The sequence below is a fragment of the Staurois parvus genome, unplaced genomic scaffold, assembly GCF_062004578.1.
Source record: "Staurois parvus isolate SC_StPar_1 unplaced genomic scaffold, SC_StPar_1.0 ptg000813l, whole genome shotgun sequence".
NCBI classification, from domain to species: Eukaryota; Metazoa; Chordata; class Amphibia; order Anura; family Ranidae; genus Staurois; species Staurois parvus.
Window position 1 is genome coordinate 2144760 of NW_028318609.1, and position 12467 is coordinate 2157226.

Genomic DNA, 12467 nt, shown 5'->3' on the forward strand with positions numbered 1-12467 from the left:
ATGCCATGGGTATATGTGGAATCACTCCCCAAAATACATTCTACTACTTCTCCCAAGTATGGGAGTACCACATGTGAGAGAATTTTTGGCAGTCTAGCCAGGATCAGGACCCCAAAATCCAATAAGCACCTTCAGGCTTTTAAAGGACTTATTTCCTCATTACACTTCCTGACTACCTATCACAGTTTCGGAGACCCTGAAATGCCAGGATAGCACCAAACCCCCCCAAATGACCCCTTTAATGAACGTAGACACCCAAAGGAATTTGATAAGAAGCATGGTGAGTATTTTGCATATCTCGTTTGTTGCCACAAGTTTTTGGAATGTGAAGAAAGAAAACAAAAACATATTTTTTTATTTTTTTTTTATATTTCAAAACCTTTTGAGAAAAAATGAGATCTGGAAAATACTCAACATGCCTCTTTTTTAAATTCCTTGGGGTGTCTACTTTCCAAAAAGGGGTCATTTGGAGGGGGCGGGGGGGTTGGTGCTATCCTAGCATTTCAGGGCCTCCAAAACTCTGATAGGTAGTGAGGAAGTAAAACGAGAAGTTATGCACCTTCAGGCTTTCAAAGTGGTCATTGGTTTTCAGGCTCCTGTATGTGGCTAGGCTCCCAAAAAGTCTCACACATGTGGTATTCCCATACTTGGTAGAAGTAGCAGAATGTAGTTTGGGGTGTCATTCCAGATATACCCATGGCTTGTGTGAGAGATATATAATTTAAATGACAACTTTGTGTAAAAAAAAAAAAATGTTTTTGTAATTTTCCAAAAACTTGTGGAAAAAACATAAATCTTCCATGGACTCAATATGCCTCTCAGCAGATAGCTTAGGTTGTCTACTTTCCGAAAAGTGGTCATTTGGGGGTGTTTGTACTGTCCTAGTATTTTAGCACCTCAAGAAATGTGATGGGAAGTCAGAATGTAAAAGATGTGTATATTCCATTATGTATACCATAGTTTGTAGATGCTATAACTTTCATACAAAGCAAACAATATACAGTAAAGGAAATAAGCATTTGATCCCCTGCTGATTTTGAATGTTTGCATACTCACAAAGAAATGATCAGTAGGTGTATTGTAACACTGAGAGACAGAATAGCAACAAAATATTCAAAAGAAATGCATGTCTAATAAATTATGCACTGATTTGCATGTTCATGAGGGAAATAAGTATTTCATTCCCCTTCACAAAACATGACTTAGTACTTAGCGGCAAATCCCTTGTTGGCAATCACAGAGGTCAGACATTTCCTGTAGTTGGCCACCAAGTTTGCACACATCTCAGGAGGGTTTTTGGCCCACTCCTCTTGGCAGATCCTCTCCAAGTCATTAAGGCTTGGTGGCCGATGTTTGGCAACTCGAACTTTCAGCTCCCTCCACAGATTTTCAATCGGAATAAGGTCTGGAGACTGGCTAGGCCACTCCAGGACCTTAATGTGCTTCTTCTTGAGCCACTCCTTTGTTGCATTGGCCGTGTGTTATGGGTCATTGTCATGCTGGAACACCCATCCACGACCCATTTTCAATGCCCTGGCTGAGGGAAGAAGGTTCTCACCCAAGATTTGATGGTACATTGCCCTGTCCATCTCCCCTTTTATGTGGTGCAGTTGTCCTGTCCCCTTAGCAGAAAAACACCTCCAAAGCAGAATGTTTCCACCACCATGTTTGACAATTGGGATGGTGTTCTTGGAGCCATAGGCAGCATTACTCCTCCTCCAAACACGGCAAGTTGAGTTGATGCCAAAGAGCTCGATTTTGGTGTCATCTGACCACAACACTTTCAACCAGTCCTCCTCTGCATCATTCAGATGTTCAGTAACAAACTTCAGACGCGCCTGACATGTGCTTTCTTCAGCAGAGGGCACTGCAGGATTTCAATCCTTGTTGGCGTAGTGTGTTACCAATTGTTTTCTTGGTGACTGTGGCTCCAGCTGCCTGGAGATCATTGACAAGATCCTCTCGTGTAGTTCTGAGATGATTACTCACTGTTCTCATGATCATTGACACTCCACGAGGTGAGATCTTGCATGGTGCACCAGACCTAGGGAGACTGACAGTTGTTTTGTGTTTCTTCCATTTGCGAATGATTGCACTAACTGTTGTCACCTTCTCACCAAGCTGCTGAGCGAAAGTTTTGTAGCCCAGTCCAGCCTAGTGTAGGTCTACAATTTTGTCCCTGACATCCTTGGACAGCTCTTTGGCCTTTGCCATGGTGGAGAGTTTGGAATCTGATTGCTTGATTGCTCCTGTGGACAGGTGTCTTTTATACAGGTAACAAAATGAGATTAGCATCATTCCCTTTAAGAGACTGTTTCTAATCTCAGCTTGTTACCTGTATGAAAGACACTTGGTAGCCAGAAATCCTGCTGAATGATAGGGGATCAAATACTTATTTCCCTCATAAACATGCAAATCAGTGCATAATTTGTTAGAATAGCAACAAAAAATTCAAAAAGAAATGCATGTCTGTCTCTCAGTGTTACAATACACCTACCATTCAATTTTTAGACTGATCATTTCTTTGTGAGTGGGCAAACATTCAAAATCAGCAGGGGATCAAATACTTATTTCCTTCTCTGTACACTTATTGGGATTTTTTAATCAAAAAATCAAAAATGTAGCAGAATACATTTTTGCCTAAATTTATGACATAACTTTCACACAAAGCAATCAATATACACTTATTGGGACTGTTTTACCAAAAACATGCAGCGGAATACATTTTGGCCAAAATTCATAGATAACTTTGAAGTTCCTTATATATTTTTTATAGCCGAAAGTAAAAAAATATTGTTTTTCTTCAGAATTTTTTGTCTTTTTTTTGTTTATAGCGTGAAAAATAAAAAGTGCACAGGTCATCAAATACCACTGAAAGAAAGCTCTATTAGTGTGAAAAAGAGGATGTAAATTTTGTTTGGGTACAGCATTGCATGACCGCACAATTATGAGTTGAAGTAGTGCAGTGCTGAATAGCAAAAAGAGGCCTGGTCATTAAGGTGGGCAAATCCTCAGGATGGCAAGTGGTTAAACTGGGCTTTAAAACAAAACCTTTTTAGCCCAACTCCAGTCAAAGCGAGCAAGGGTTAAAACCTTTTATTGCATTTTGTGACTCTGTTGGGGAGTTTTCACTTCCTGTGCTAATGACAACTCAGAATTCTAAAAATAAGTTTTGCCTGTAATTGGGCTTTATTTATTAGGTTCTGCTATACATAGTGACAGTTATTGTTTACGCTCCAATTTTATTTTAAAATTAGAATAGAGAACAATTTTCCATTAACAAGCCAGCTTACATTATTTTCCTTTAAAGACCAGAGCATACAGTTTTTCTTTGAAGGACAGATGTATACCAGTTTGCTTTCAAAATATCACTATACACACAAGGAAGGAAGGGGAAGTAGGGACTCTGTCTATGGAAGCACATCTGTAGTTAGAAATCCTAACAACAAAAAGGTAGATGGAAGCTGTCCTAAACCTTTGTTCTCTGTTTGCTCAATGTACAGTTGGGCTAGTCCAGCAATAGTTTACCATTATGGTGGTAAAGCTTAACATTCTCAGTTAAGGCAAAGTGGCAATTAGTGTCTCAAGCAGCCATTCTTGACCAGGGTTCCTCCAGAGTGGTCTAGGGGTTCCTTGAGCTGTGGCTAACTGATCTCCCATGTGATGATGCCTGCACAGTTCTAGGTTCAACACCACTTGGCAGAGATAGTTGCATGTCTGCAGGGGTGGTATTATGACCATTATGACCACCACTGTAAGGGCAGCATTCTTCCCACTGACCACCTCCAATGTAATCGGCATTTTCCCAATAAACTAAACTTAATTGGGGTTCCCTAAGACATGAAATATAATGTATATAATCCCAGCCACGGCACCACCTGCCTGGAGTTTGCATGTTCTCCCTGTGCATGCGTGGGTTTCCTCCGGGTACTCCCTATCTAAATTGGCTACTGTCTAAATTGGCCCTAGGTATGTGTATGTATGAATGTGAGTTAGGAACCTTAGATTGTACGCCCCTTGAGGGTTAGGGACTGATGTGAATGTACAATATATATGTAAAGCGCTGTGTAAATTGACAGCGCTATAAAAGTACCTGAAATAAATAAATAAATAATGCAACAGTTCCTATGGGGAAAAATGTTAAGGAAGGCTGGTTTAAAGGCTACCTATTGGAACATGTTACATTTAACACCTGTACAGGAGCGGACTGACCATTCAAGCACTCAGGCACTGCCCAAGGACCCGGGGTCAGTAGGAGGCCCCATGAGATGTCCCTGGTACCTTTCATTGGCTTTTTCATAGGCTTTTTTGGGTGTGGGCGAGGACGCAGGGGCCCCATGATCCCCTATTGCTCGGGGGCCCCATGAGTTGTCAGTCTGCCGCTGCACCCGTATTTAGGATGTAACATGCAAAATGTTCCAGCTCATGCCCTGCTCACCCACTTCACCCCTTTCCCTGTTACAGCAACAGGGATCCTCGCCCCTGCAGTCACTGTCACATTTTCAAAATGGCGTAGCTGTGTGGGGCTCCATCTGCACAGCCACCTCATTTATTCACGACACATTTTAAATGAAGAAACGACAAGTCCCATCTTCCACCATGGCAGATGGCTTGTAGTTCTCAATGACTGAAAGGGCACTGATGAGTACCCTCAAAGTCCACTGACACTTCCTCCAGTTTTCAAACAGAAAGACCGTACACATGTATAAGTAAGAAAGGTGGAGGAAAAGTGCAGGAGCCTAAACTGCGTCCGCAATCCACTTATCGTAGATACAATGGTTTGCAGGAAAAAATAATAAATGCACATTTTTCCACAAAAAGAAGTGGATTTAATTTTTTTTCCTAAAAGGGAAACTTAGCCTTTACTATATAAAGTTTAGTTCTGGATCTAATGGGAAGGGATAAACTCCTTGTTAAGGTTTTTGTTAGATATTTTGGGGTTTATTTACTAGAATTGGTTCACTCAGAATCCTATGCACTTCTGCATGGAAAGCAATCAGCTTCCAGGTTTCATTGCTAAAGCTTAATTGAACAAGCTGATGTTAGAAGCTGATTGGCAACCGTGCACAGGCGCATGAGATTCTGAGTGAACCAGCTTTAGTAAATCTCCCCCTTTCTGTCTCATGACAAAATAGCAAGTGAACGGAGATCTCTCCAAAGGAAGGGAAATCCTCTCTAGAACAATTGTCCCCATTGAAAACATTTCTGGCTATTCCTGTTCTAATTACAACAAATTTTTCAGCCCTCGTAAAAATCAAGACAAAGAGTATGCATCTCCCCAGTGGCAATAATAAAACTTGACAGGGGTTCTATCCTTTTCCGTATTTTACCAAAATGGTGTTCGTTACATTTTTATAATAAGCTAATTGAACTGAATGAACATGGACTAAGCAATGTTTACATATCAAATTTCCATAATTCTATGAATTACACCTCTACATCTAAAGGATACCTATTGACTGTAGTACATAGGATAACAGAAATAAATATATTTTAAAAAGGTTAAGTTACAAATGATAGATGAAGTATTTGAACACAGGAGTGAAAACTTTAGAAATGATTAAAGGAAAGCAAAGGAGCAATAACAGCAATTACAAATGTTGACTAGCATGAGGAATTAACTGACCTTTCATCCATATTGGACCTGCCTGGCAATCTTTAAACAAAACTGCATCTTTGTTCCTCCAAGTGAAGTGCATTTGGAAAAGCATCCATGAAATACAGATGGCCATCATGATAGTAAGAAATATAAGAAAGTCTTTCTCAAAGACGTCAACATGCTCAGTGAACACACAGGTTAGCAAAGCACAGCTGAAGAGCAAGATATTAGAGCCCACCAATCCAGAGAGTAGCCTACTTCCTTTTTTCCAGCTATTCTGCTCTTCCTCCTCTTTGACAGTTGACTTGTCCTCTGGTAGTTTATCAGTTGTGTTCAAATCTGGATTATCCTCCATTGCAACTTCAAATGTGTTACTCTTCATGTGCGGGTACAGTCTGCTTCAACACAAATGACCACTGCGCATCTTCTACAACATTCAAGGTATAGACAGAACACATTCAGTTCCTATATATATGTCAAATCCTTTTCTTGGGTTGCTCCTCAGTTGGTAGATAAAGCTCCCTTCTCCTGTCCTAACTTGCTCTGTTGTTTTTTTTAAATATTTAATCACCGTATTATGTGGCTTTCAATACCAGAACCTTAGTACATTTGAGCAGCTAAGACATATCCAAACATTTTTAGTGACACAAGGCAGTGGGATGAGAATCCTCAGAGAGAAAGGAGGAGGAGAACTATAAATATTCAAAGCTTCTGATGATCACTGTAAATGTCCTGCCAGGTAACAGTGCTTGAGGCAAAGGTGTGGTGCAATTATGTTACAAAATCCACCTGACGTATATGTGTTTTTAAAAGTAAATCAGAATGTTATATCCAAATCCCATTTTTATTTCAAGTCCAAAGAACAGGTTGTTGACATCTACCGATTAACACAGATCCAAAAATTGTTGTCTTTGGATGCAGACTGCTGGTTGTGCAACCTGTTACCCTTGTTCTTATCCTATTTTTAAATATAAGCAGACATTGTTTGCTTATATTTAAGGCTGCGTGGAATTTGAGTTTGAAGTCAACTTGAAGTCAACTATAAACTGTTATGGAAAAAAGCGTAAAAGCCATATAAATTATGCACAGGTAAATACTGTACATACCCGGATGAAACTCACAGAAGGAGGCTCGGAAACTCTCATGGCTCGAAGTTTCAGTCAAAAATATTGGCACCCCTGCATTTCTGTCAGATAATGCACCACTTTGCCCAGAAAATTGTTGCAATTACAAATGTTTAGGCATTCTAATGTTTATTTATCTTGTTTGTATTGGTATGACACAAAGAAGTGCAGAAACTAAAAGACAAATTTGACACATTCCATGCAAACCCCCAAAACTGGACTGGACAAAATTATGGGCACCCTCAATTTAATTTGGTAAAACACCACTTGGAAAAAATAACTGAAATCAATTGCTTCCTGTAACCATCAATGAATTTTATACCTCTCTACTGGAATTATAGACCACTCTTCTTTAGCCAACTACTCCAGGTCTCTCAGATTGGAAGGGTTCTTTTTCCCAACTGCTGTTTTAAGATCTCTCCACAGGTGCTCTATGAGATTTAGATCTGGCTAGTTCAGTACTCTCCAGTGCTTTGTCTTAAACCATATCTGGGTGCTTTTTGATATGTGCTTTAGGTCATTGTCCTGCTGTAGGATCCATGACGTCTGATGGAGACCAAACTTTTGACACTGGGCTCCAAATTGCACCCCAGAATTCTTTGGTAGTCTTCAGATTTCATAATGCCATGGACACGGTCAAGACATCCAGTGCCTGAAGCAGCAAAGCAACCCCAAAACATCAGTGACCCTCCACTATGTTTGACTGTAGGAACTGTATTCTTTTCTTTAAAGGTCTCATTTCTTTTTCTGAAAACAGTAGAATGATGGGCTTTACCAAAAAGTTGTAATTTTGTTTTGTCATTTTCCCAAAAAGGATTTTGGCTTCCTCAGGTAAGTGTTGGCAAACTCCAATCCGACTTTTTTGTTCCTGTATCAGTAGTGGGGTCCTCCCTAGTCTCCTACCATAGCTTCCCTTTTCATTCAGATGGTGACATATAGTGCAAGCTGACAGAGTTGTACCCTGTGCCTGAAAGTCAGCTTGAATTTGTCTGGAAGTTGATGGAGGTTCTTTATCCACCATTCGAACAATCATTTATTTCAATTTTTGATCAAGTTTTTCTTTTTCATCCAGGGAGATTAGCTACAGTGCCATAGGCTGTAAACTTCTTGATAATGTTGTGCACAGTGGACATGGAAACATTAAGATCTGTTAATTGATACAGGTGATACAGGTGAGTTTAATGACAAATTACAGAAGCATCATAAACTTGGAATGAAATTATTTCTTACAATTTTAGGAAGGTGCCAATAATTTTGTCCAGTCCATTAATTTGTGTGGAATGTCAAATTCTGCTTTTTCTTTCTCCACGTTTTTGTGTCATACCAATACAAACAAAAGATATACACATAAGAATGCCTAAACATTTGTAATTGCAACAATTGTCTGGGTGAAGTGGTGCATTATCTGACAGAAATGCAGGGGTACCAATATTTTTGGCTATAACTGTATATACAATACTGTGTGGATGTGCAATGCAACTTTTCTTCAGAACCCTGAAAGTGCATCAGCTGCTTGTAATGAATGAGTCACTTATATTCAGAATCAGTCCTGTATAAGAGATCATCTAACAAAAAGCTGATCCTTCAGAGCAGAAACAGATAAGAATCATTAACAATGTTTGCTAAAATCCTTACAATGTACATTGATCACCCAGATAAAATTGCTTTTCTCATCAAAAGTGGTGTTACTTCAAGGTATAGCTAATTTAAGCAAGCCTTTTTTTCATTCATTAATATATTGTTGCTTAACCACTTGAGCTCCAGAGGATTTACCCCCCTTAATGACCAGGCCACTTTTTGCTACTCGGCGCTGCACTAATTCAACTGATAATTGCGTGGTCATACAATGCTGCACCCAAACAAAATTTACGTCCTTTTTTTCACACAAATAGAGCTTTCTTTTGGTGGTATTTGATCACCTGTGCGCTTTTTATTTTTCATGCTATAAACAAAAAAAGGCCAAAAATTTTGAAAAAAAACAATATTTTTTACTTTCAGCTATAAAAAATATATAGTAAACTCAAAGTTGGTTATAAATTTAGGCCAAAATGTATTCTGCTACATGTTTTTGGTAAAAAAAATCCCAATAAGTGTATATTGATTGCTTTGTGTGGAAGTTATAGCGTCTACAAACTATGGTATAAATACTGCAATTTACGCCATTTTTCTGCTATACAGCGCTGCGCTAGTTTAACAGACAATTGCGTGGTCATGCAATACGGTACATAAATGAAATTTACATCCTTTTTTTCCCCACAAATTGAGCTTTCTTTCGGTGGTATTTGATCGCCTGTGCGGTTTTAATTTTTTGCGCTATAAAAAAAAGGCTGACAATTTTGAGGAAAAAAAACCAATATTTTGGACTTTTTGCTATAAAACATGTCCAGTAAAAAAAAAAATGCAAAAATCAAATTTAGTCATAAATTTCTGCCAAAATGCATTCTGCGACATGTCTTTGCTAAAAAAAAACCCAATACGTGTAAATTAATTGGCTTACGTGAAAGTTATAGCGTTTACAAATGGCGGGAAAGATACTGGGATTTTAGGGTTTTTTTTATACTAATAATGGCGGCGATCAGGGACTTATGGCAGCAACCAGCGACTTATGGCGGGACTGAGGGACTGTGGCGGACATTCTGACATTGGGGGGTACTGACTTGGGGTCACTGACATCCCCAAAAACACTAATACAGTGATCAGTGCAAAAAAAAAACCACTGACACTGTACTAATGGCAATGGGGAGGAAGGGGTTAACTTTATTTTGCAGGGAAGGGTTATAGGAGTGAGGAGAGTGTTTTACTAGGGGGCGGGGGTGTGTACTGGGCGGGAAAAGGCTGATCGAGAAAGAGAAACTGTTCTTTCTCGATCAGCTCATCCTCGAGCTGACAGGGAAGTGACAGACAGCACAGCTACTTCAGCTGTGCTGTCTGTCACTGTTTGCCGCCAATCGTCGGGAAACAGCCGCTAAGGACCGGCTGTGACCCGGCGACTCACATCTGCGGTGGTGATCGGCGGGGCGGGACAGATAGGGCGGCGGCGCGCCTCGCGCGCCCCCTATTTGTTTACAAAACACACGTTTTAAAACGTGGTTTTGCCTGCGAGTGCTACCCTGCCGCCGTATATCTACAGTGGCTGGGCGGCAAGTGATTAAAAATATATATAGAAAAAGGCCCTGATGTAATATATAAATATCTTTGCCATGCTTTGTACCAAAAACATAATTTTATGTAGCTTTAAAAAGGATACATTGCAGAATAAAAGTTGTACTTTTAAGCTTCAATAATTCTAGTTTTTAAAAATTTTAATCTTGAGCTCTCCTTTCCTTTTGATGGTTGCTGATTTTTTTTTCATTTTCTTTATCCAGAGAAGCTGGAGAACCTCTTTATACCTCTAGAGATATCATCACAGGGTCTACAGCACTATTCTTACCATTCAGCTAGGAGGAGTAATGGAAGAGGCTGCAGAGCATTATGTCCACAGACCTTCTCCTCAGGAGATGTGGACAGTCATATACTATCAATCACAGCACCTTGGGATGATGTAGGAGGAACCACTGTTGGTCTTAAGAAGGAGGTTTCTAAGTGGTGACAACGCCGAGGGCCTTTCTCCTTTGCCTGGGTGACAGCACACCCCTCAACAGGGTTACTGTGTGTAGCACTACCCCCTTATTAGTAACTAAGTTTTGGGTCCCCCCTAAAGCTCTGCACAGCCAGACAACATGCATTTTCTTCCACACTTTGCTCACTGGAGTCAGTAAACAGTCCTTGAGCTTGGTTTTGTGATTTTATTAAGGGGTTTAATACCTTGGATGGGGTTAATGGGGTATATGGGATGCCCAAGGAAACTGTAAACTTGAGGAAAACTTAGAACAACTATGTACAAGAAATGTAGACAAAAATAGTCTCTCCTCTAAGAGCATCCAAAGCTCTTTGGTGTACCTCCTCAGACCCCAGATGAATCCTCTTCTTCACCCAGCTGCCTGAGGGTATTCCCTGGGCAAGGGGGCCCAAGAGCTGTAGATTTAGAACAGTCCCGGATGAATACTAGTTGGTTATTGCACCTGATTGCCCTCTCCCCTTATCTGACCCAGGGAGGGTAGGAGTACTCATTCTGTTTTTCCCTGCTTTCTTGGGCGGTTGCTGGCTTTATGCAGGGGTGAATCCTTCTCTGCTTCACAGGCCTTCCTCCCAATGAGACGATGTGACAGAGAAGATACTTCCTTCCAGAATCCTGCCTGGCTGTGTGCACCCCCCCCCCCTTTGGGGCCCCCTCCCAGGCTCCTTGCTCTAGCCTTCCTCTCAGTCTATCTTCCACCTGACACTCACTCTGCTGCACAGGATCTGCCACTTTTGTGGGTTACCCTGGACTCCATGCCCAGCCTCCTGGCAGCGGATTGGCCAAGGTCCCTCAAACATGCAGATCTGGGCCTCCTCCACCCCTCTTCCAGAAAGTTCTCTACGTTTCTGGAAAGATGAGAGGGCTCCAGCAGCCCTGGCCTGTTAGATTCTCCCAGCCTGTCCTGCGAACTCCTGCCTCACTCACAGGCTGACTCATCCCAGATTGCTTCTCAGCCTCTGCCTAAATAGAAACAAGAGACAGCGATCTGGCTAACCTGGAAGGCGTTAAATGTGCTCTACTAGTGTAACTCCACATCCAATCACATATAAATAAATCACTTAAAGATATATATATATATATATATATATATATATATATATATATATATATATATATATATATATATCTCAACCAAAGTATCTGAATGAATAGTAAAACAAATAAACAGTGCTCATATAGCAAATAAATGAACACTATTACAGTGCAAATGCTCAAGTCAAACGTGTTGGTGTAGTACATCTGTTTATATACCATACTCATATATCACCTAAAATATACAATATTAAAGGATAAGTTTACCTTATGTTACATGTTACACCCATATTCAGAGTGTAACATGCAACATGTTACAGATGCACGAGCCCCCGATCCCCCGTTTTGATAGTGAGCGGGGGGATCTTCTTCCCCTGCTCACTGTCACAATTTTTATAAACTCATCCATGCGGAGCTCTGCCCGGCTACAAAATTAATTTACAGAGTTCATGCACAGAGCTGTTGAGTACTCTAGTAGTTCACTGAGTCTTCCTGTCAGAGTGTAACTGCCTGCCCATATGAGGTACTAGCAGACAGGTACACTGACAAGTCTGCAAGAACACTACATTGCACCTGCAATCTGCTGATGTGTGGATGCAATGCTTTGCAGGCTCATAATAAAAAAATAGCAAATGCACAATTTTTTACCTGCAAAAATATTTTTTTTAATAAAAGTGAACTTATCCTTTAAAGTGCCAAAAAAAAACCCAAAATGATCCTATAGAGTATGACAAAATGGAACAGGTTCTGCACAACGGTATGAGACTGCTGCTAACACCTACGTGACTTCACATGATATCACAATGACGAAACGCGTTGGGTGGGACTAACTTACATTACACCCGGTTTCCAGGTTTGGATGTGGAACACAAGGCATTCAGTTTTTAATGCTTATTTTACCTGTTTACCATGTATGTGTGTTTTTGGAACTTTTTTTTTTTAAATAAAGGTTTTACACGATAGAAGCTTTCCTCCTTTCTTTATGGTCCGGTATCTGGAAGATCAAAATGATTCCCTGGGTTTCTTTTTCCTATGATCCGGTCTATGAAACACCAATATGTTTGGAATTGAGGGCTAATGCACAGTTCATGCC

At 40.4% G+C, this 12467-nt stretch overlaps 1 protein-coding gene across 1 annotated transcript in view; it reads right to left on the reverse strand.

Annotated features, from left to right (window-relative positions):
* LOC149444131 (proton channel OTOP2-like) overlaps positions 1 to 6177 on the reverse strand; it is a 103754-nt gene extending 97577 nt beyond the window's left edge. The window contains exon 1 of the mRNA XM_089654887.1: positions 5627 to 6177. Coding sequence (XP_089511013.1) covers positions 5627 to 5981 — 355 coding nt within the window. The 5' untranslated portion in view covers positions 5982 to 6177. The remainder of the gene's footprint in view (positions 1 to 5626) is intronic.
* Positions 6178 to 12467: the final 6290 nt, after the last annotated feature.